Below are 25,875 nucleotides of genomic sequence, written 5' to 3' on the forward strand. Positions count from 1 at the left end.
TGGAAGGGACCACCAGGGTCATCTAGTCCAACCCCCTGCTCAATGCAGGAAATTCACAACTACCTCCCCCCGACACCCACAGTGACACCCATTCCATGCCCAGAAGATGGCAAAAAGCCCTCCAGTATCCATGGCTAATCTGGCCTGGAGGAAAATTGCTTCCTGACCCCAAGTGGTGACCAGCATTACCCTGGGCATGTAAGAAAGGGCCACAAGAGCCAACACTGGTGTAACACTTCCTTAAATTGGTTTCCCTAGGTCTACAGTTGCAAAAGCATAACAGTAACTGCAGTTGTGCAACTGTGTTCAATACAGTTCTCAGATTCATGTTTATTATTTTTGCAAGTATATGTTGTCATGAGGAGCTCCATAAGAATATCGTAGATGGTGTGAGCCAGCATCTAACACTACGATCAAAGCTGCTTTGGTCATGGAAATGGCTACAGGGTCACCGTGTGCGCAGCCCAGTGCAAACACAACTCTTTTCACAATGTAATATACCAGTTTACACAATGTGAAACAGACCTTGGTTATACATTTTTTATAACATACAGAACCACTGAACCTTATAGTACAGACAGGAGATGCTAAAACCTGAAAAGGTTCATAAATACAGGCTTGTAAATTGCTGCTGAGATCCATAGACAGATTGTCCAATGGTTTATTTATAAAGCAGGCATGGGGGGGAGGGGGTCAGCCTTAAATTGCAGATACCGGTAGGTAAAAATTGCATGTACATGGCTACTCCTGGGTATGGGGGAAATGTCCATCAGGAAAATAATGCTGGGGATGGGTGTCTTTCCTAGTGTTAATTCATGCCCAGCTCCCCAAAGCTGTTTTCTATAAAGTAAAAGTCAATGTCTGAATCCAATTACAGATCACCACATAACATGGAGTTTGCCACTTGACTGCCAGAGGCAAGTAAGCATCAATTCAAAATGACTAGGCAGGGAAGCTTTTACAACCTGAAGAGATAAAGGTTTTTGGGGTACAGGAAAATTATTTCAGTAACAAAACAAAACTTTTTAAAAAGTCATTAGCATTTTCAAAACACTTGAATTTTCACCTAAATATGCCATGCCAAACAAGAAAGTTACACATCAAATCAGAAATTTAAGGAGGAAAAAATGTGGCATGTCTTCAAACGTTGCAGAAATCCAGTAATTACAGCATTCTCTTTGGAGGAAAAGAGATAAGAATGCCCAGCATTAAAACAGTAATATATCAGGTATACATACAGGTTGCATCTCAGAAGAAAAGCAGACTTGAGTTAAACAGTTGGTTATGATCTGCAAAATGCTTATGGTTTTCAAGAAAAGGTAACAAATGGTAATCTCTTTTCCAGCCATGCCTCAGATTCAGACAGGGCTGTTACTGGTTAATTAACTGGGCCATAATCCCTTGCCACCAACTTTCACTACATTTTAAACATATGGCTCAATGGGAAGCACAACTTGTCCTCCATAAAGAGCTGACAGTGAAATACACACGTATTGTTTTACAACTGATTAAAATAAGAGCTCACATAAGTAGTAGTGGCTAGGAAAAGAGACATGACATTGAAAAATATATGAAGTCAACTGCATTTTTCAGCCATCCATTTATGTTACAGCATATGTATACACCCATTTATCTAGTTACTCAAAACTGTAGTGCGGAACATTTGCACTGATCTTACCTGTGAATACAGTTTTTGGATTCAAGATATGCCATGCCAGCAGCAACATCTAACGAATACTTCACTAGCTGTTTGGTTTTGAGCTCATCCTTCTTCTTTCTTAAAAAGGTGAGGAAATCACCTCCTAGAAAAAGAGACAGGTAGACAATGAGACATGACAGGGATGATATTCCCATTTATCTCTCATTAGCGACGCCTGACTGAACAAGAGCATTACACTTTCAGATGTGCTTTTCAACCAATTTGTCTGAGCCTAGGATAAAAAAAAAAGAAAAATGCAAAGACAGTATTTCCACCAATACATAGCTTCCTTAAATATTATTTTGCTATAAGGTAAAAACAGTACATTGCACAGCAGAAGCACTTTTGGAAAGCATGCTACCAACTCCTATGCATAACTCTGATTTAAAGGTACAAAAGGGATATACTAGAGTTTAATGAAAAGCAGACACAGCCAGTACCTGGACTAATTAAAAACTATGCACATGATAGTAGCTGACAAGTTTTTTATTACAGTATTTTAATAATGCATAATGATTAGAATCCACAGCACCATGTTTCTACCTCTGGGCACCCACAAGGGCTTTTGCTTCATAAAAAGCAGCCTGCCAGACTTCACAGTGAGTCTTTTTGAAACAGAAGGGGACCTTCAAAAACAGTTTGTGATATGGTATGGAGGTCTGTACTTCAAAGGGGTGGGGAGCGCAAAAATCCTACTGGACATGCCCGAGCTTTCAGATGTACCTAAAGGGGCACTTTCAATCCCAGTCTAGATGTTATTTGCATTTTTATTCTAGTCAGTCCCAGAAGTTCCTTTAGATGAAAGTCAGAGAGATCACTCAACATAACTGTTAGAAATTTATCTTGAAGAATCCTTTTCATAATACATCTCAGTGCTAACAGCTAGTTACAAAAATGACAGCACAGATTTTCATATCTCAAAACACATACAACGTTCAAGATTCTGTGCTGGCCATGATGATGGTTCATACCTGACTAATTTAACAGACAATGTTTGACAAAGACTTTAGTGATATCCTGGTAGATAAGATAGTTAAATGTGGGCTGGACAACACTACTGTCCGGTAGATTCACAGCTGGCTGAACAATTGTACCCAACGAATGCTCATTAAGAGTTTGCGTTAAATCTGGAGGGAGAGCTCTAGTGGATTGCCACAGGACTCTGTCCTAGGCCCTGTGCTGTTCCACATTTTTATCAATGACAGGGATGAGGGCACAGAGGAGATGTTTATCAAATATGCAGATGACATGAAGCTGGAAGACATAGTAAAACATTGAAGAAGGCACAGTCATTATTCAAAATCATCTTGGCAGGTGGCACACTAGGCCAAAAATTAATAAAATAAATTTCTACAGGGATAAAAGTAGTTGTGCTTGGTTTTTGTTTTTTGTTGGTATTTTTGCTGCCAAGTCACAGCTGAGTTATGGTGACCCCATAGGGTTTTCCAGGCAAGAGACTGTGGTTTGGCATTGCCTGTCTCTGCAAGGCAACCCTGGACTTCCTTGGTGGTCTCCCATCCAAACTCTATCCAGGGCTGACCCTGCTCAGTTTCAGAGATTAGGCTAGTCTGGGCTATCCAGGTTAGAGACACAAGTTTAGGTTGCAGAAGACCTGATTTAGCAGCAGTAGATTTTAGCAAGATCCAAGTATCTTAGTTGATCACAAGCTACACAAATATCCAGTAATGTGATGCAGCTGCTAACATAGCTCATGCAGTCTTTTATCCTACACTGTCAGGCCTCATCTGAGTAATGTACCAAGTTCAGGGCACCTTTTAAGAAGGACTCTGACAAATAGAGCACATCAAAAGGAGGGTGATCAGAATGCTGAGGGTTTGCCAAACAAGCCCTTTGAGAAAAGGTTGAAAATGCTGAGAATGTGTAGCCTTGAGAAGCAAAACTAAGAGGAGAAGTAGAAGATGGAGCTAATGGATAAAAATTACAAAGAAGCAGATTTTGGCTAAATATTAGGCAAAATTTCCTAACAATAACAGCTGTTCTGAAGTGGAACAAATTGTCTTAGAAGATGCTCAATATTCTCCTTCAGTAGAAGGCTGGATGGTCATCTGTCAGGGATGCTGCAGTTGCATATGGCTGCACTGAGCAGGGAGCTGGACTAGCTGACCTGAAAGAACACCACTTTTCAAGTAACACTCAGACTCTGTTACTGAATCTCGGTTGGACAGCTTTTCACAGACTGATGTTCTTCATTTAAAGAGAGGCACTCCAATATGCTAAATGTTTCAGACCCTATATTGATATACTTATTTCACATTACATGGAATAGAGGATGATGCAAATCACGTGATTATTAACTTAACAGCAGACTGAACCTCCTTCTAACTCGACAGTCCTCAAATTTAAGCTGGCATGTTTATAAGAGGGATTAGCATTTTAATTTGCCAACTCCTGAGCTTTTTACCAGGTCTTCCAAGGATCTGGGCTTCTTTAGATAGAAAGACTCAAGAGGTGATGGCTTAATTGCATGTTCTTTAATTAAAGCTTTCCAGAAAACAAACTACTCTGCTTAACCCTTTGGTTGTTCTCTCACCATTTTTTAAAAAAAAGAAAACATGTTTTCTATTTCTCATTCCAATACTAGTGCTATAACAGTACTGATGAATTTATACCAAAAACAGTTATAAAATTATCACACATCTAATTCGTTTTTATATAATAATGTTTATTTAGTATCCTGTTACATCCATCTTTCTGTTACAAAATCCATGTATCAAAACAAATAGAAAAACATCTTTATAATAATGTCCAAATCTCTGAATTAAAGCATAAGACTCAAAATGATAATGCCCAAGCATAATGTTGCCTGATCCTGAAGCATGAATGTTGTCCAGTGTTGCAGATGAGGTGTGAGAGTCCTGGGGTAAAACTGAACCTAAAATGCTGGGTTAAAATGAGGCCCTTTTATATGCCTAATTTTCACCCTTTTCTGCCAGTGATGAGAACATGGTTTTCTTGTTACTGGAGTTACTTTGAGGGGACAGAAAATTAAGTTGTCATACTGTCTGAGGAATGCCAGGTCATTGTCCCACAAGCACTAGTCATTCCTTCTGGCCTAAGCGTGGGAAGAACCCACGGAGTTACAAGGCAAATTCATGATGAGGGGTTGTCACAATTTCTCATGGGAACCTGGCTACTTCATGAGATGACCCTTGTGATTGTCTAGGTTAATTCAAAATGGACTATGTCTACATATTAGGCTGCATATGCAGCACCAAGAGTACAAAAGATTCTGGGGGTAACAGTGCCTGGCTTCCTGGCCCTCAAGAGGAATTTGTCACAGGGAATTTCACATCCTTAGGACCTACCTCTCAGCAACCTTGGATGCTACATATACCCTTACAGGCAAGACTGCAGAACTTGCATTAGATTCTCAGGGAGCAATCTGAGCACCTCCAACCAAGAAAGCACCCCATATTTAGCCAATTCTAGCAAGACTCTTATAAATGAACACATGATACTATTTAATCCCTTTTAACTGGAGCTGGAGGGATTGAACCTGGGACCTTCTGCATGTCAAACTGATCAGTGAGCCACAGTCCCTCATCACTCTCAGTTCTCTCGGTATTTATGATATTTCTGAGAGGTAGATCTTAACTGGCAGGCTGGATAGTATCAGAGGAGATTGTCTTTTTCCTTTCATCTAAAACTAAAAAATGTGTTTTGCTGCATCTCTTTCCTGTCCTTAAGCTGAGTGGTTTTACCTACTCCAAGCTCTGATGGGTATGACTTTCAAAAACTAGAAATAGATCCCCAGCCTTACTGATGAACTATCAATGAATCCTGGGCTTAGGCAGCAATCAGCCTAACATACACAGTCACCTTGCAGTTGTATTAATGTGGTTGTATTTAATCACATATATAATACCCCAAGGCAACTACAGGAGTATTTTAACAATGGCTGGAAAAATATTCTCAGAGATCCAGTACAGGTGGCAGCTTTGTTTCTTATTTTATGCTAGAAGAGAAATCATGACATCCAGTTTCCTGGCGCCCACTTGTTGCCCTACTTCCTTATCTCTCCCATTCTCTTCCTTATCCCTTTTCAAATGCCCCTCTATATTTACCTTCCTTCACCCAAGATTTCTTCCTTTTCTATTTGTCCCCTTTCACATTTCTTCCTTTCCCTTTCTCTGCCCTTCATCTCTCTTGAGTCTCTCTGAACTTCATTTCTACCTGCCACCTGCAAAGTCCAGTCAGTAGCTGTAGCTTAAAGGATAATGGGGTACCTGAGTTCACAACCTGGCTCTTTTTATATGCTTGAAACTACTTCTCCACAACAGCAGCTCAACTACCAGAGATGAAAAGGAATGACAGAAAGGGACCCTCACTAAGCGAAATGAAAGCAAATATGAAAAGTGCTAAAGATATGAAGAGGAGTATGGGGAATTTATGCTCCCCATTTCAGCCAGGAAAATTCACTGCACCCTCCTAGCACCTGCCACATCCAGAATATCTTCTCTCATACACACCCCAAAACTGGCTTCAACTGAATTCTCATTTCAGAGTTCCCATTCCCACAAAGACTTGGCAACGTTAACTGATCCCACCTACCACGATTTCTATAAATTAGATAAATAGTAGCAATCTTGGGCAAGTATGCTACTACATGAAAGTTTTCATGGTCCTCTAAAAAACCTGAAATTACCTACCCCCTCTCTTCATTGCAACTTTCATTTAATTGAAACTTTGTTTAGAAATATGTGTGGGAGAGGGACTGGGAGAAATTTAACCCTCATCCTCTTGCAAATGCAACCTCAAATATATTTAAATGGAAGAATAACAACCCTGGAGGAAAAAAACACTTTCAGAATTTCCATGACAGCCATTTTGTGGTGATACCTACTAGCTTTTCTCAAAATCCAAAATTGCCTACAGGCTAAACAAGGATGGGGACTCCCATCTGTGCTAAACTAAAATACAAAACAAAAGAAGTCAGCATCACCTCGGAAAAGCATTTTTACAAGGAATTCCATCTAAAAGCTGTGCCAGCTTTTAAGCCAGAGAGAATGGGGGGGGGGGGGAGAGAGATACCAGACCGTTTCAACCCCATAGAATCTAAGCCTTCAAGAGGCATGAAAACATACCGGAAATGCAAAAGTAAAAGAATGTGTTTGGTAACTCTAGCTATACTGCTCTTGCCCCGGACAAGTGAATGATAACTGTTTCTCTGATGTCATTTCAACGTTTAGGATTCTCACATTGAGAATGAAGTGAGCAGACGGGCACCCCATTCCTGAAAGGGTGGGGGGGAGATCCATGGCCTCAGATGTTTCCCGGCACTAAAAAGAATTTAAACTATTAAAAAAAATTAAAAAGAGGAAAAGCCCCCATTGAAACCAACGGGGCTACACCACTGTGAGAGGGGTGTTCCCAGAGTGGAAGGGTTAGGAAGCTGCCTACAGGCAGCTCCACCCCCAGGAATCACGCAATGGAGTCACGTCGGCTCCTAAGGAGCTTCGCCCTCCCCTTAGGATTGCACGCAAAGTCTGAGCCAGGGATCATTAAAATGAATGGTTTCCACATATTTCAAAGATGTCTGTATCAAGTTGCTCATTCTAGTCCTAGATTTTCAGCAACAATCTTTATTTGCACAATATAGTAGCTAACATATTTAGCTAACATATTTTGGGAAATGAAATCAAAAGATTAAAATGCAAATTATATTATATTTAACTTTTTGCTGTCCCTGTAGAAAACTGAATGTTAGATATAAGTCTGCAGAACTAAGGCTTGCTTCAGAACATACAGCTGGCTTTAGAGGTGTCAGTTTTCATAAAAAAAGACATTGCAAATAAAGACAACCTCAATGTAAGAATATTATACACAATCCCCAGAACAGACAAATCAGAGAAAATTACATTGCTACCAGGAAACGGTAAAACACTAAAAGGGCTGAATGTTATGCTTTAGAACAGAGAAGTATTTTATTAAAATAGAATGTCATTCCTACAAACAGCTGCCTATAGGAAGAGAAGTATAAACTAAGTATAAATGCAAGTCAGAGTTGAGATGCTATGAGTTTCTTAAATCATCAAATACCCCAAAACAAAAAGAAGAGACAGACAGAAGCTTCACTAACGGGTAAGAAAGGAGGGTATAATATATTCAAATTACACCCCCCACACATACACATATTTATTGATCATTCAAAAGCAGCTATCAAGTCTTACAGATTAGAATGGCTATAGAGAACACCACGTATGATGTAAAATATCAAAGTACCGTATATACTCGGGTATAAGCCGACCCAAGTATAAGCCGAGGTGCCTAATTTCACCCCAAAAATGGGGAAAAATTAGGCACCCTCGTATAGGCCGAGGGGGAAATGCAGCCCCTCTCCCCCCCCCCCCCGCAGGCTTACCTTAAGGCGGGCAGGAGGCGGCAGCCCCTTCCCTGTGGGCCGGGAGGGAGCCGCCACCGCCTGCCCGCGCGCCTTCCCTGCGGGCCAGGAGCGGCCTGCGGGGCCTCCTGCGCGCAGGGAGGGGGCCACTGCCGCAGCCAGGGAAGGCGTGCGGGCAGGCTGGCGGCGGCAGCGGCCCCCTCCCTGTGCCCAGGAGGCCGTGCGGGGCGCTCCTGGCCCGCAGAGAAGGCACGTGGGCAGGCGATGCCGGCGGCCCCCTCCCTGCACCCAGGAGGCCGCGCAGGACGCTCCTGGCCCGCAGAGAAGGCGCGCGGGCAGGTGGCAGCAGCGGCCCCCTCCCTGCGCCCAGGAGGCCGCGCGGGCCGCTCCTGGCCTGCAGAGAACGCGCGCGGGCAGGTGGCAGCGGCGGTAAGTTTCCCCCTCCCCCCCTACAGTATTGACCTGCGTATAAGCCGAGTTGGGCTTTTTCAGCCCTTTTTTTGGGCTGAAAAACTCGGCTTATACGCGAGTATATACGGTATGCATTATCCAAAAAGAGAGGTTTTAATAGTTTTTCAAAAGTCTGAAAGGAAGTACTACAGAAGACCTCTAGAGATATCACACAATCCCAGGGCCTCAACAGGAAGATTCTTCTCCATCCCTCAACAAATCTTGATGTGATAGTAGTCTGAACAGAGCCACTCCCTCAAGTTCTTTCTCCCCCTCTTTAGTTTATATCTAAAATAATACAAATAGATAATACAACACTAAAAGTAGCAGTGGTAAAGTTTAGGAAATACAATACAATAACACATGGAGATCTTTTGGCAAATGGCCTAGATCAGATTTTTACAACAAACAAAATAATCAAATTGTAACAGAGAATATGAAGAGCATTGGCTGATGCACTTGAAAAAACGGATATATTTATTATCTGATTTTTAAAGCCAGTGGCATACTGACCACATACCTCTTCAATCAGGATCAAATCCTGAATATAAATTAATATTCCCAGGACCAACCTAGCATTCAGTATATTTGTAATGTATTGATAAACCTACCATTATCCCTGACCAGGAAATTCATGGTTATAGATAGGCAACCTGGTCCCAATACTTAAAAAAAGAAAGTAAAGAAAAAAAAACGAGAAAGGTGAAGGCTGTCTAATGTTTTGTGATGTATTTTGCTTCCTTTGTAATGCAAAGTTCACCACAATAGCAGTGTGCTTACACAAAAAACTAGAATGTATAAATATTTTTGAAAATTGAAATAATCCAAGTTAAAGCAGACAAACAATCAAGCCCCCAGTTGTATATACTATTTTTTCTGCAGGGGAATACTGTTCAAAAACAGCAGAATGGTATAAGATGATTTTACCAACCTGTACAAGAATTGCATTTTACAGAAAGCGTGGATGGGTCCCACCCCCAGAACATGAATTGAGCACTGGAGCAATCATCTGTTCCCCAGTTTATAAATCTAAAAGTCAGAGAGACACAATCTTGCCCACAATCTTATTCACCCCTCAAGTTCTAATACACAAGGAGAAGGTATGTGACGGAGGTTATATCAAAGATGCAAGATTCAGGCCTTGTAAGCAAGCACTTAAATCACACTTTAACATTAACTGACAGCCAGTACATTTGCCACAAGACTAGGAAATTTTGTTTCGCAATAGTTAGGAAGCTCCCCTTTAAAATTAGCTGTCTGCACTCCCCAAGTAACTCCAAGAACTCAGGGAAATACTAGGAACAGCCTCTGACAGCACAAGAATCTCAAGCATGTACCAAGGGGGCTCCTGTCAATGTTTTCAAAACTACGGTGTGGTTCTTTAAAGAGAAGTAACTGGTGGTTAAATCAGAGTTCCTTCATGCTGTCTCTGAGGCCAATTTTTACCTATAATCCAGCACAGATTGTTGAACATACTTCCCCTTATTTCTGTTGACTGACTGGTCAGCAGTCCAACCTATACTGCCCTGATTTTTAAATTCCTTTGGATTGCTACTTCTGGGATATTGAACTATGCCTGGGGCTTATGTGGTCCCTCGCTGTGCAATTTAAACCCAACCTGTGAGCGGAATGAACATAACTGACTAAACACTCTGCTATGGTATTTAATCAAATTTAGGACAAGATATTTAGGGAAACTGCCATGTTACCACCTGTAGATTAAAAAAAACTATTGCAAGATACTGGGGAAAACTGTTTAGGCACACAGGTGAAGATGATAAAACTGGATGGCAACTTGTTCTTATGTATTTACAATTTTTGTCCACATCACCTCAGAACTCTGCAGCCTATGTGAATATCAGTGTCAAGTGGAGATTTAAAAGTTGCTAACACAGAGAAAAACGCTTAGTGTGAGAGCTTTTGTAATAGCTGGGGGGGAAAAGACTGCAGAATTCTTTAAAACTGTCCTTCAGTAATTCATATTAAAGAAGCTGTGTTTCTTTTTTACTTTCTGGAGGGCATAACCAATATACTCTCAGCTTCACATTGATTCAGGGACAATTGCCCCTAGGAAAGCACCAATTACTATTTAAATAGAACAGTGGCACTCACATGTGGCTCTTTCACATGCCTCCTCCGGTCCCTCTTCTCATTTTGGTTTATGGTGATTTGATTTGCATGCAACCAATTAGGTCTGTGCATTGAAAATTTGTCTATGGTTATAGTTATATTTAGTATTATTAAGTGTATGTGTTTGGTGGGTTGGTGCACATGCATATAGCAGGCATGCAGTTCTTTTGGTTGATGGCAATTGTGACTGTAGCTCTTTGAAACCCATGGAGTGAGTGTACCAGTGATACAGAGCCTCAGTGTATAGAGCACTTCACAAAATACAAGATGACAAGCTCTTCCTCCAAGGAGCATGTAATCTAAAATCAGAATCAAGGAGGATGGAGAGGTGAAGGGAGGAATGTTTTGTTGCACTTACATATACATAGGATACGCAGCAGTAAGTGGTGGGCCTACAGACTTGCATCAAAGGCTTCACAAAAAAGGAAGACTTTAAGGAGGGAATTGAATACATAGTGCTTTCAAAGCAGATTTGAACCTGGTACAGAAAATACAAGATTCGCTGCTGGTATATCTGGTTATTCATCAGAGTCCTGAGATCGAATAGCCCTTCAAGGAATAAAGGAAGTAGAGTGCTTTGCATGCATGGCTTTTGTAGCATGATGCAATAAGGAGACAACACGGCAGAATTCAACACAGTTTTATTCTTCCATATTTCTTACAGCCTTTGTTCTCCCTTCGCCTCCATTTTTCTGTTTTCCTTCTACTCTCTTGGCCTTTCAGTCTCTAGGGGTCTACTCTGCCCAGCAATAAACTACAGTCTACCTAATGGGACAAATTCTATACACCAACAATGAAGTAAACTACAGCTATTACACGGCACCAACATGTGACCACAGCTACTTCCCTTGGCTCCAGGAAATCAATTCCTATTCTCATCATCTTCCTGCTGCAAGTACAAGGACTGAACACAGTTAACTACACCCCTGCTTGTCTCAACTCTTGGATTCAGTCAAGGTGGCACCAGGGAAATCACACAGCATAACTGCAGTAGGAGGACCAGCTCACTAATTAGCTGCAGACTCACCTGGGCTGCTGAGACTACACAAGGCTGTAGGGGGCAATCCCTACAGAATAGCACTGTGGAAACAGTACATCACCAATGACAGCTCCCTTTACCAGCTCCCTCCTTGTCTGGCTTCATGGCCAAAAAGGCAGCAGAAAACTAAGACCAGGAAATGCAAGAAGCAAGAGCTCAGGAAACTGGGGCAAAGAATAAGAGGTCATTAAAATACAATGTCTGCCTGGCAGAATTTATAAAATTAATTAAGCAGTAAATGTGGTCACGTGTTGCTTTATTGTATTACACTGCATATAACTTTTTACTTTCATGTCAGAATATCCTTTATTTCCCAGCAGAAAATAGCAATGTATAGGATGCATAACAATTGTATGTTTTATTCTTAGATTTGGATCAGAAAGCAAAGATGCATTATTTAAATTCCAGAGGGCTAGCCATGTTTGTCTGCTGCAACCAAAATAAGGGTCTCATGGCACCTTAAAGGTGAACTCATTTATTATGGCATATGTTTTTGTGAGCCCATTTGATCAGAGAATGTTAAAAGGCATTTTTGACAGTATTCTTTCTAAAAAAAATTAATTGAAGCATTTGTGTCAACACATAATTTTGGAACATTTACATTAAAATGTTATTTGTTCTGTTCAGCCATGATCTGGAAGAACTTAGGGCATGAGTGGGTGATTTGTGTAACTAAAGTGCTGAGTATAAGACATGGTACTAGTTCATATTAGATGTTTAATATTCTCATCTCTGTGATATGAATTCACACGGGCAACCCATTCCTGAAGGGGGGGCAGTTAGGCAGCAGCTGGGAGTGGTGCTGCCATCCTGCCTCCACAGAGGCTTCCCAGCCGGAAAAAAATAAAAATAAATGCGCTTAAAATGAAAAAGGCGAAAAAATGCCCATAGACTAGAGAGGCTATTCCAGCTATTTTGTTGGTGTAGCCCCGCTGCAGTGTGGAGGGGTTTCCTGGGGTGAAAGGGGTTAGGAAGCTGCCTAAAGGCAGCCTCAGCCCCAGAAACACCCTGGGAACGCCTCCCAGGATGTCGGCACAGGGAGGTATGCTGGGGAAACGCCAGCGGGCGAATGCAACGGCATCTGAGAGCTGTGCTGCTGCTGCGATCTAGGGGGCCCAGCATATGTCGCCCTATGCTGGCATCAGTGCTAGTTTGCACAGTGGAAGTGGCACGGATGCTGGCGTTGGGGTCACACCGGCTCCTATGGGCATTCAGCCCCCCTTTATGAATGGGCTGCCTGTTATAGATTATGCACTTATGTTGTTATAGTAGTAAAATAAGTTTAGGCTTGATAGAAAAGTAAATACTCAACATATTTCAATCCATCCCCCCCACAAAAAAGTGGGGAAAGTCACGGCCCCCACAAGCTTCAAAATGTCCAGAAATTTTATGTACCTAGCAATAAACAGAAATTGTAGTCCTTAAAATATAAATCACTGAAGGCTGAAAAAGAAGTCTGGCTCCTAGAGTCTGTGAAAATTTGTCAAGGCCTGTGTCTTGATATGCTTTTATTTTTTTAATATATACATAAATGAAGATTTTGGTGGGGCTTGTTCAAGTTACACAGTGAAGGTAGGGTTGCAATTGACCAGGAGAAAAATGTCTTGTCCTTTTAAAGGGATATTACGTATCAGGTGATATTATTAACCTGCATGCCTTGAAAAGCTTCAACTGTCCATTTTCCCACAGTAAACCTCTATTATAGGACAAGACATTTTTATCCAGGCCTGTTGGCAACCCAAAATGAATCCATTATTTGCATTCAAAACCAGCATTAATGGTAAGCATCCTTTACCAAGCACAAACCAAACAAGTAAGAATATTTTTAATCTGTGATAATTAACGGAATGGGTTCGTATTCTACAAAATCTGTGGGTAGATCTTCCCTGCCTTCCCTCTTCCCCCACAGCTGACTTTGACAAAGGAAATACTGACGCTGGAGGGTCGGGCAAGCCTCAGGGACAAAATCCCATGGGTACTGGAAGCTGAAGAATGTGTGGGAGGCAGAAATCAGGGGAAAACATCCACCCTGCCCTCTTTTGCCAGCCACAAGAGGCTCTATTAATGGAAAGAGATAGTGGTGATTTTGGTCTAGTCCCCTTCCTCACTGCTGGGGGTGCTAGGCCTCCCACTGGCAACCTACTTTGCCTGCCGTTGCTCTGAGTAGAGAAAAATTAAAAAAACTATAATCAGCATGTGCACCATGATGTCACTTCTGGAAAAACCCAGAATTGCCGGTTGGTAGTTCCAGAAATTGCCAACCATAGTGTTTCCAGCACTTTCTAGAGCTACCCACCAGCACTCAGCCACCATGCCCCCTCCATGTCCCCATTCCAAGCCCTCCATCTGGTGGCCATCCCTACTTGGCAACCTTACCCACTGCAGACCCAAGATTACCATTACATGTTGCCTATAAGGTCCATTTGACCCCTATCATCAGCTTTTGGGGTGAATGAAAAAGGGCTTCTAGGGGACATGGGGGAAAATCCACGTTTGCAAGTGCCATTGTGCTCAGTGTGTAGGCTGCAACCTAATGGCTCTCACTGAGAATCTTGTGTGTATAAAATTATTGGTATATACAAACCTTTCTATTAAAGCCTTTTAGCCATTCTAAATGTTCTAATGGGGGAAAAGGCTTGCAAAGCAATCTGACACATCTTCCATGCTTGCCATTATTTCTGCATTTAGTTTCAACAGAAAATCAATTTATGTAATACATATGTTTTTAAATAATGAAGAGTGATGTACTGCACTGGCATTTGAGTATCATTTCCCAGACAATTATAAACAGCCAACTGTATGCCACATCATACCCAAAACAATAATGTCTAGACATGGTGAAAAATTGCTTTCCTCAAGGTGGTGTGTTTTTATTCTGCTAGTATTGATTTGTTGCTTGCTTCAATGCAAGCTTTAATATAATTTGCCATTTAGTGAAATTGTTTGCGTAGTCATAATGGAGGGCAAAGGAACAAAAACACACGCAGACACAAAATCACTTTTCTGTGTAACTCACTATTGAATTACAAAACTTGCAGATATTAAAGGAAATAGTTGCCTGTTCAGAACAAGAAAATAAACTGCAATTCTAACTAGATTACAAACATTATTAAATTACTGTGTAAAAGAACGTACAATAATCTAGTAATCAGTGCCATGTAATTTAAAAAAGTAAATGAAATTTTAACTTTAAAAATCAGAACTACATTTAATTAGCGGTCAGACTTATTTAAAGTCTGACTCCTAATTAAATGTAGTTCTGATTTTTAAAGTTAAAATTTCATTTACTAATGAATGAAAACTAGTAAAAACACAAAAATGCATTAAGCCCTTCTCAGTCCCCTCCCAAATGCAATGCAAGATTGAACACTGAACTATGTCTAACATTTATAAGCATATAGAATACTAGTGACGTTCAGCAAGATGACAACAGCATCAGTTTAGTACAACAGTAAAACATAGTGTTAATCATTCCATGAAATCAATGACAGGGCAAGCAGATAGAACTCAAGTAAAAGAATTAGTGGAATTTAGGGTTCAAAGTCTCAACAAAGCAAACTTCCCCTTGCACTACTTCAAAATAAACCGAACTTTACAGCCTTAATGAGGATATCAAAAGTAATGCAACTTGGTTAGGTAATTTATGACAAACTCAACAGCTGCCTACAAAGGTATAAAACAAGTGCCTGCACATATTTACTCTATTCTAACTTAACACACTCTACATCCGTCCATATAACAACATCTGCATCCCTGAGTATCCCATAAAGACTGGAATAAACAGGAAGCCCAACGCACCCCATAACTTTAGCTGTCTCAAGTAAATTGGTAATCAGACTGGAAAACATGGTACAGTGAATGCACAGTGCAGCCAAGTGTTCTTTAACAAATTTAAGGTAAGATTCTGGGACCTGGTACAACTGCTTTCAGCTTTTCTGCATATGATTATGGTCATGGAGGTGTCCTCAATTCCAAGTTCTTTCAACTGCTACAAGGTTGTCTGATAAATCATTGCTGGAGTCAAACACATCAATGTTTGAATCAAGTGTATTCTTTGGGACTGCAAATTCTTTAGTTTAGTTACCAATATATATGGGGATAGGAAAGGAACCATCACTCTCACCTGATACATAGGGGATGAATTTCATCGTTAAAATATAAAAGTTGACATAAATCTAGAAAGTTGTGTGCAGCTTTGAGGACCAAAATTCTGCAGAGGGTTCCAGAAAAGTGTGCCCATGCAAAGCAAATTAAGTCTGCATACGGTAACTCATGGCAAATGAAACTACATCAATTATGTAGAAACTGCATCAATTATGATAGAAAGAAAATGTCATGGTCCATCCAGAAAGTTTGAGAGAATTAGACACTGTATACCCATTCTTTTGGGAGCCCTATTCATACAGTGGAGCCTACACAGATGAGGCAGTGCCACAGAAAAAGAAGATCATAGAATCAAGTTCTAAGGAACCAATGGGGCAAAGCTACCATCTGTATGATATGAATAGTGCTAAGCCGTATCACCACCATATCAAATCGAACTTGCCAGATTTCTATTCAGCTTTCAACAGTCCTGAGAAACAACGTGGTGTAGTGGTTAAAGCATCAGACTAGGATCTGGAAAACTCAGGTTCGAATCCCCAGTCCACTGTGGAAACTTGAGGGGTGACCTCGGGCCAGTCACACACTCTCAGCTTCGACCCTGGTAAGTATTTGGATGGGAATCTACCAAGGAATTCCAGGGTCATGACGTGGAGGCAAGCAATGGCAAACCACCCCTGAATGTCTCTTGACTTGAAAACCTAACAGGGTCGCCATAGGTCAGCTGTGACCTGATGGCAAAACAAAAACAAAAAAATCCAACAATCCCAACTATTACTTATTCAACCTTTTGTGAATAAAAGAAAATATTGATCCAACTAAACTTCCAATTTTCCTAAAAATCCTTTCCATGATGCATTCTGCTGAAAGCTTATTGTATTTCAACACCCTGATAAATGGTACAGTGATCAATGGAATTTTGCTCTGCATAGCTGTAACGGATAACCTTGTTTTTGAAACAAATTATGTGCTAAAAATGCTTCAGAGTCCTCTTTTCTTATACTGCCTGACCAGAAGCTTTCTTTGACAAAGCATGAAACAACCCCAAATCTCTTGGCAGGATAACACATTTCTTTTTAGACAAGAATGTGAACTTCTGTTTCTTTCTAATCTCTCACTGATACAATGATGATTTAATGACACACAGGAGGGGGGCAGATATGATCAATAGTACCTACTTAATAGAGACATGATAAATGCTGCATTTTAGCGCCATCTGATTACAGTGCTGTAAGACATTGTAACTGATACTTTCAACACCAAATCCTGTGACAGTATCCTTTCTAGGAAAGGTATGAATCAATGTGTGTAACAGCCAGTACCATTTATCTGTCAGAACAATATCTATATTCTATTTCCCCAGTCAAGTACATCAGAAATTCCCTTAATAGTTTGTAGGTTTTAGCATCACTTGTACAGAAATGACACCCAATGGAACATCTCTTTTGACATTGCTCTGTGAACTATGACTCAAGACAGAAATAGAAAATTGAATCAACCTCTGGCTTACTGAATTTTCTCCTAATGAAATCTTCAAATCAGAAATCTGTCTTGGGGGAAATCTCTCAATATTTACTCATTCTACTTAACTCAAACATTAATTTTTCTAATGAGGACAATAATCCAGAAATTAACCTGTCATGTTCAGGTTTTCTTGTACTTCACCACTGAGCAGGTAACAAAGATACTTTCTACGGCTTTATGGAATAAAGCCTAAATTCATTGTGTGTGAGTCTGAGATATATTAATCCATTAGCTTCTCTATCTAGAGAGCTGGATAGGCACTAATAAAGTTCCACCACAGGCTGTAGAGAGAGAATACATAGAGAACAAAAGCTGTTGGAGAATTATTTCACACCAGCTACAAACACATCCTGCTGCTCTGCTCTCACTCATCCATGGAGTAAATAAGAATACAACTACAATGCAACCGAACAATATTATTTCAGAAGTCTGGCAGAGTAGGAATGTGTTCCCCATTTGTGCACTGACAACCCAACCCCCCAGCCAGGGCAAATCTATTAATGGGGATTACCGCACTTCGTATTCCCAGCGATGTATTAAGAGTTTGAAAATATTATAAAAAACATCGCTTTAAAAGGGTTTTTTGGATACCACGGCTTATAAATGGTTGGAAGACGTCTTCACAGCTAAAGAGGCCAAACAAAGTGCGAACAGTATTTTTTATAACGTTTTCAAACTCTTAATACATTGCTGGGAATACATAGAAAGTGCGAACAGTATTTTTTATAACATTGTCAAACTCTTAATACATTGCTAGGAACACAAGTGCGGTAACCCCCAATATAATGACACTTCCTCAAACAACTGAGTTTTGCAACAGTCTATCGCAAAGGAAAAGAGGACAGGGGAAATGGCTTCTCAGTTTGTAAGCCTGAAGGTTCAGGAATGAAGCAGTTTTAAGTAATCTAGTACTGTTATTCTACAACAAGGGTATCTTTTAATATATCTGGATCTTGGGAATTCTCTAAGTACTACTACCAAGGATTTTAGCATAAATAATTCATTATAAGGGGAACCTGCAGGGACTTGCAGGAGACATCTAATTATTCCCCTCCCACTATTTTGTCTTTCTCTTCCTTGAAATCCCCTAAAGTCTTTAATCTTTTTGTACTTTCTTCTCTCCTTTCCACTCACCAGCCTGCCTGCCTTTATCTGCCCTCCTTACTTCTGGCTTTCCCTCTGTACCTCCCCCTGGCAGCCTCTCCCTAGGAACACTCTGGCCAAGTTGTGAAATGCTGTCTGAGCCAGGTCCAGTTGCACAGTGAGAAACCTGCAAGGATTTGCAGCAGCACATCACTTTCCCCTGCACCTGCTCTCCCATATTTCTTCTTTCCCTCATCCTGACAACCTACATATACTCACCTTTTCCCTGCTTCCTTCTCTCCTTCCCACACACCACCGACCTACCTTTTATATGTCCCCCCCACCTTCAGCTATATTTATTAGTTATGTACTTCATTTATATCCCACTTTTTTCTACAATGGGGGTCGAAAGCAGTTTACATCATTCTCTTCTCTTCCATTTTATCCTCACAACAACCCTAAAAGTCTGGCCCAAAGTTAACCATTGAGATTCTATGGCCGACTGGGGATTTGAACCAGGGTTTCCCTGATCCTAGCCTGCAACTCTAACCACAGCACTACACTGTCTTCTGTGTGGTGGCTGCTGTTGAACAGTATCACGCACCCAGACCTGGGTGAGTTATACAAGGTGGGTGGTAGCAAGTTCCCCAGTGGCCCTGGCCCCAATGAGTCCTCTCTCAAAGTCCAAAACAACTTGGAAAGGGCCCTGTCCCCTACTCCCCCACCTTTCCCCAGCAGAAACCAAGGTTTGAATATGGTTGTGGTTGCCTAGCAACAGCCACTGACGGCATCTTTCTTAAAGCTATAGGGACTCTTTTTATCATGGAGAGTTAACCCTCCATGTATTTTTATTAGATTTCAGATTTAGATTCAGATTAGATTGTCTGTGGCCATAGTGGCCATAGTCCCTCAATTTCAGTATCTACAAATGGGACCATGCAGAGAATCAGACATATTGACGTTTATGCTCATCTTTGTAGATGTAAAATATCCAGATGAACTCAAGATCTAATGACTATCAGGAGAGAAATTGCCATTGAATGCAGCAGGAAAAATCCTGGTGGGCTGCTGCCCTGGAGGGCCAGTGGCAGCCCCCCTGGGCTTACCCCAAAGCAGATGCAATAAAAGGCAGAAGAGGCTGTCAGACATGGCAGTAAACAGCTCTGATCAGAGGTGTCTGCAAAGAAACACAGTGCAAGGGGAGAAAATGAAGCCAACCAATGGGACAGGCTGAGGAAGGTAGCTCCGGTCTAGCAGGAAAGGGCTGCCCAAGGCCCCCCAGCCCCTACGAGGGCAGATTTCCCCATTGTTTCTTTAGGCTTCTCTGGCAACCTCCTTCCCTGGACAGAAAATCCCATTGTTTGGAGATGCCAAAGCTATTTCCCAAGTGAGTATGCTGTGCCTAGAGTTCCAGTCAGCACCCAATACATGTTTACTTGGAAGTAAGTCCCACAGACGTTAATGTACCTTACACTGGTAAATGTACATTACCAAGGGTAAGTTTAAACACAAGGAATCACCTGAACTCCCTCAATGGGATGAGGATCACTTTTTTCTTGCTGACAGTAAAGCTGTCTTCAGAGGTGAAAGTAAACCAACATCCTCCTTAGCACCCCCCCAACCTTATTCACTTGTGACATTAAAAGATGAACACGTTTTTAATTCTAGCATAAGCTTTGTGGACTAAAGCCCATTTTTTTTAGGTAGCACAAGCTTCATGTCCCCAAACTGAGGTTCTGCTACCCCATTACGTAATTTTTGAAGAATCTTCATTTGAAGTTACAATTCTGATTACTGGGCCATAGACACTGCGGAGATTTACCCAATATATCAGAGACCAAGGCAAACTTTTTGCAAATGTATGAATCTGTTAAGAATTCATTGATATGCAGTGTAATCTTTCCACAGCACAAGCGCTCTTATGTTTCACCCTCAAAGCTGTGCTTACGGTCTCCCCATGGAAACTCAGAACAGTGTTTATGTATCAGGTTGTTAATCAATATATACATATATGTCTTACAGTGCTTTCATTATTTCAGTGCATAAAAGAGATAAAGCTGGAAAAAGTGGCTGCTATATTTTGGATTTACAAACAAATCAGCTCTAAATTATTTAAAAACACGTGAAAACGATCTGTGGGTGATTATTCAGGATAATGTGATTATTTTCAAAAAGATATTAAAATGTTTTCAGACTTTGAGAAGGATTAAATTATACTCGACTCTGTGACTAGATTTCCAAATGTGTTGCTTTGTCTTAAAAAGCAGCCATTAGAAAGAGAGGAGCGTTATGGGTTGTGGCCATAGTGGATTCCCAGTTGGATGCAGTTCACTGTTGGGTAGGAAGGAGAGAGAAAAAGCAGGAAGAGAAGCTATAGGGGCTTTCAGGGAGGGAAAGAGAAAATAGTTGGGGGAAAGGGGAAATGAGATACCTCCTTGCAAGTTCTTGTACGTTCCTGCGTCTAAACCATACAATACCCATATTCTTTCGCATATCTTCTGAGTACAAGCCTTAAAGTAGCCATCAATTGTATGGTAAAACAAAAGGAGAATTAAAGGAACGCCTATATAAAGGTGCCTTTCAGGCAATTTCCATCAGCAGGTAAAGGTTTTTTTGTTTTGTCCAGTGTTCTCTCGATCCCTCCTTCCTGCTCTGTTTTTGTTGTTTTTATGCATGTGTATTTTATTGTATTGCCCTGACCTGGATAGGTCAAGGCAGCCTGATCTCAGAAGCTAAGCAGGGGCAGCCCTGGTTAGTACTTGAATGGGAGACCACAAAGGAAGTCAAAGCTAGCTACGCAGAGGAAGGCAATGGCAAACCACCTGTTTTGTCTTTTGCCTTAAAAACCCTTCAGGTTTGCCATAAGTCGGCTGCAATTTGACAACAACAAAAAATTGTATATGTATTTTAACTAGGTTTTAATTCAATGAATGATTTTTTTTGTTTTAAAGATTTTTTTAATTATTATTATTATTTTGATGTTAGCTACCTCGTTAGTCCTGATGAGGGCAGAAATGTGGGGTATAAATTTTGTAAATAAGTAATATGTAGCAATATGATGCCATGTTTTGCCCCTGTTCTCTCTCTATTTATTGTATCACCACCACAAGAAGGATAAAACAGGAAATAATTCAAAATGGAGTCCATAAAGACTATGGCTCTCAGAATGCAGTTCATCCACTGCATTCTCAAATTGGAGCCTGAAGTTATTTACTCACTGCAGCGCTTGTTTCATAAGCAAAAACAACAAACAAACAAAAAAAATCCATGACTTTGCTGAATGCCATTCTTTGGAAAGATGCCAAGAACCTTGCCCTCATTCTTCATTCCTACGCACAAATGAATGGGTTATGCAAAAACATTACATTAAAAGGAATTGAAAGCATGTACATACTTTCTATCCATAGTAACTATTAATCTGCTACATTTCAGTCCTAGATTGGCCCAGTTACAGCCTCCATTTGTGAACAAAATGGATTTCAGACCCTGACTCTACATAATTTGCCTCCAAAAATTTGGCTTTTGCTGACCCTGCAGCAGTACAACACTGGGTGATTGTTTTGCATTTCACAAGGGACATCTAACCTCAAGTAGCTGTAAACACTTGAAAAATACCACTTAATATAAAGAGAATACTTTCATTAAGGGAAGCAAAACCTCTAAAGCTTGTCCAAATGGATTTTTCAACAGAAGACCCTTTTCACCAGACACCCCCAATTGTGTTTGGCCCTACATGATATTATGGGGTGAAAAAAAGCATGGATTTCTCGACTTTTGATCTTACTGTGTGTGACTGTTCCAATGGCTTCGAGAAAATCTGTGGATTCAGCTGAAAAAGCCCACAAATGGCTGTGTTAACGGGAATATTGTGCATAACCTTTGACAAGTGAGTTAAGATAGGCAACTGTTAAGATTCCATGAGAAGGTAGTTGGTTCCTACAGGCAACCAGATTGCACAGGACTGGGTTCAACACATACAGGAGGACCCTCTGACTGTTTGGACACACAGTCATGCTACGCAGGGGCACTTTTCTTTGACCCTCAGCCTGAAACTCTTCATTAGATATCTCCAGAATGCACTGCTAATTGCTGAAAAAGCAAAAAAGGCCCCAGAACAGAAGTGCATACAAGACGACCAGTCTCATGACCGATAAGTAGGTATGGAGTGCCACCTCCCTGCCCAAGGTAAATGTAGAAAAGGTCAGGAGGAAGGTGGGCTTGACAGCACCACTTTCTTTTTGGACAGCAGTAGCTTTTTCTGTGTAGGGTTCACATGCTTCGAGGATGCTGTGTCTTGAGGTCTCCAAAGGCCTATCCTTACTGTGCCCCGCCTCCTAATTCTCAGGAGTTTGAGAGGCTCACAAGTCTGTGAGGGTCCTGTCTCTTCAAGCTATGAAACCGCATCACCTTGCTTGATGAGAAACTGAGCTATAACTGGAAGGGCAGGAGGGTAGTAGGGTGGCAATTAATGGCTTAACATTTAGACTTGCTAGCATGTATTAGGCTTGCTCTCATGTTTGAAACCTTTTGTTACCATGCCTAGGGGTTTATGGTTCATCTTTCCACTCCCTTGTGTCCTCTACTGGGGATTAGTTTAGAAGTGGATTGTAGACTCCAGTCTTATTTGTTTATGCTTGCCTGTTTATGTATCCCATGTTATTCATAAGAACATAAGAAAAGCCATGCTGGATCAGACGAAGGCCCATCAAGTCCAGCAGTCTGTTCACACAGCGGCCAACTAGCTGCCTCCAGGAAGCCCACAAACAACTGCAGCAGCACCATCCTGCCTGCGTTCCACAGCACCTAATATAATCAACATGCTCCTGTAATCCTGGAGAGAATAGGTATGCATCATGACTAGTATACATTTTAACTAGTAGCCATAAATACCCCTCATCTCCATGAACATGTCCACTCCCCTCTTAAAGCCTTCCAAGTTGGCAGCCATCACCACATTTTGGGGCAGGGAGTTCCACAATTCAACTATGCGTTGTGTGAAAAAATACTTCCTTTTATCTGTTCTGAATCTCTCACGCTCCTGCTTCAGCAGATGACCCCAGGGAGAAAAGGAGAAAAGCTTCTCCCTGTCCACTCTCTCCAAACCATGCATAATTTTATAGACCTCTATCATGTCTCCCTTAGCCACCTTTTTCCAAGCTAAACAGCCCTAAGCGTTTTAACCGCTCCTCATAGGGCAGTTGCTCTAGTCCCCTAATCATTTTGGTTGCTCTTTTCTGCACCTTCTCAAGCTCTGTAATATCCCTTTTTAGGTGTGGTGACCAGAACTGTACACAGTATTCCAAGTGTGGTCTCACTTGGATTTGTACAGCATAGATTTGTACAAGGTCTCACCATAGATTTGTATTAGCTGTAGCCATATACATCTTTCTGATGGTTTTGCATCCATTGCCTTTTCATGATATGTATGAACGTATTATGCCTCTGATTCAGCTTCCAATTTACTTTTGTAGTGTATTGTACAATAGTGCCTTCCAATAAATGGTTAAATTTGTATCAGTAACATGCTGGAGTCTGTGTTTTCCCACTAACAGTCATGTACCCACCGGGGTGAAAAGAACCCATAGAAACAGAGGCCTCCTGCTTTAGCGGGACCACATTAACATCAACCATTAGTCACTTAATATCTGAGGAATAAAGAAGCTGAATGGTACCACTAAGGAATGATCATTAGTAGCGGCGTTGCTGTTTGAGCAAAGTTTTGGCGTGCAATGCTTTATGCCAGGTACATAGAGAATGAACTCCTCATGACGGTCTTTGGACTGACAATGCCATGGCTCATTGATGCTTGCAGGAACACGGCTACTATAATTCTCTCTTCAAGGGTATGTAAAGCCCACCTTCCTTCCTCTCACTTGCAAAGCTTCTTTGATGCCAGTGTTCTAAGGGCAGGCAAAGTCTCCACAAATGGAAACAGGGCAGTAGGAGCTGTGCGCTATTCATAAGAAGATGTGCACGAGAGACAAAGATGACTTACTGAAGATGATTGGAAGGTCTTGATGCCTAGCATAACTAGGTGAAAAACTGAGCAGAACTGTTAGGAAGAGAACCCCAACAAAAGCAGGTGGAATATGTGTAGAGACCTACAAATGGCTAAATTTAGAGTAAATATTTCTGCAATTTTTTCCAGATTTTCTGCAAATTTTTCTACTTTTTCTTACTTACTGCAGAAATAATTTGTATTGAACTCTAGTAATTTTGGCTTTGTATAATAAAAAAACTTCTTCCATTGAAGCATTTTTAAGGCTAGACTTTTCAATTTGTCCTCAAAAGAAAAATAAATATTAGTATAAGGAAATAGCCTAGCCATAACTTAATGATAACAATGTCAATACAGTTTCCTATATACTCTATTAACATTCTTTGGACTCATGTAATATGCAAATTAAAAGATGCTGGCCCATGTTTTAAATGGTTAATGTATCTTCACAGTGATAAGTGCTCAGCTTACGTTTTCCCGTTCCCATTTGTTTTGGAATATTAGGCACCAAATGAAACATCAGATCAACCAAACATAAAACATTATGGAATGCCATTTTAAAGTATCCAAGAATGCCTGATGCTGCATCAGCAATATTTTGACAGATAAAATCAAAAGGAATAAGCTTTGAAATATTAAGGCCATAAAAAGCACACTGGCATGAATTTTATTACTGTAAGCTGACACCAAAAAACAAGCCAGTGATTTAGTAAGGATTCAATCCATATTAACATTACAAAAACTACATATTTGAAAAGCAATGCATTAAGAACTATAGTGTGCCATTTGTTCCTAAACATAACAAAGAAATGGCTTCAAAAATACAAATTATTAAAAACGTCAATAAGAGGACCCCAACTATTCCACCCACACTTCCACAGCCTTTGTCGAAAATTACTTTGTCTTCATTTATGACAAACTTGTTATTTTTGAAAACATCATAGTCAAAGAAAGGAAGACTATTCTGCAACTCTTTCCAACTCACATAGATCCCTTCTCAGCATTATGACCAATCCAGTTTTGGTGGTGTTCTGCCAGAGGCAACGGGTTGTTACAGCAATCTGATAGGTCAATGAGCTCGCAGCGGCAAGCTATTGTTAAATTTCAAGGATTGTTTTAATAAAAGCAACCAGAGACAATACAATTACACAGGCAGTATCTTAAATCCCTTCTGCTGCTAGGAGCTCTTTAGAGCAACAAATTATAGAGTCTGAAGGGGCCATACAGGCAATCTAGTCCAATCCCTTGCTCAATGCCAGATCAGCCTAGAGCATCCTTGACAAGTGTTTGTCCAGCTGCTGCTTGAAGGCTGCCAGTGAGGGGGAGCTCACCACTTCCCTAGGCAGCCGATTCCACTGTTGAACTAAATGTGCCCCAGGGCCTTGTTCCCCAGCACCCTCTGTGTCCTGGTCTACAGTGCTCTCATTGTAACCTTCTTCCATACACCTTTTATACTAACTAAGCCTGCTGAGTTGTGTTTGGCAGGCCTA

At 40.9% G+C, this 25,875-nt stretch overlaps 1 protein-coding gene across 1 annotated transcript in view; it reads right to left on the reverse strand.

Moving 5' to 3' along the window:
• Positions 1-1,678: 1,678 nt before the first annotated feature.
• LOC130493056 (tyrosine-protein kinase Fer-like) overlaps positions 1,679-25,875 on the reverse strand; it is a gene marked incomplete at its 3' end in the record, with an annotated part of 45,155 nt that continues 20,958 nt past the window's right edge. The window contains exon 5 of the mRNA XM_056866834.1: positions 1,679-1,802. Within this exon, the coding sequence (XP_056722812.1) occupies positions 1,679-1,802 (124 nt within the window). The remainder of the gene's footprint in view (positions 1,803-25,875) is intronic.

The sequence above is a fragment of the Euleptes europaea genome, unplaced genomic scaffold, assembly GCF_029931775.1.
Source record: "Euleptes europaea isolate rEulEur1 unplaced genomic scaffold, rEulEur1.hap1 scaffold_111, whole genome shotgun sequence".
NCBI classification, from domain to species: Eukaryota; Metazoa; Chordata; class Lepidosauria; order Squamata; family Sphaerodactylidae; genus Euleptes; species Euleptes europaea.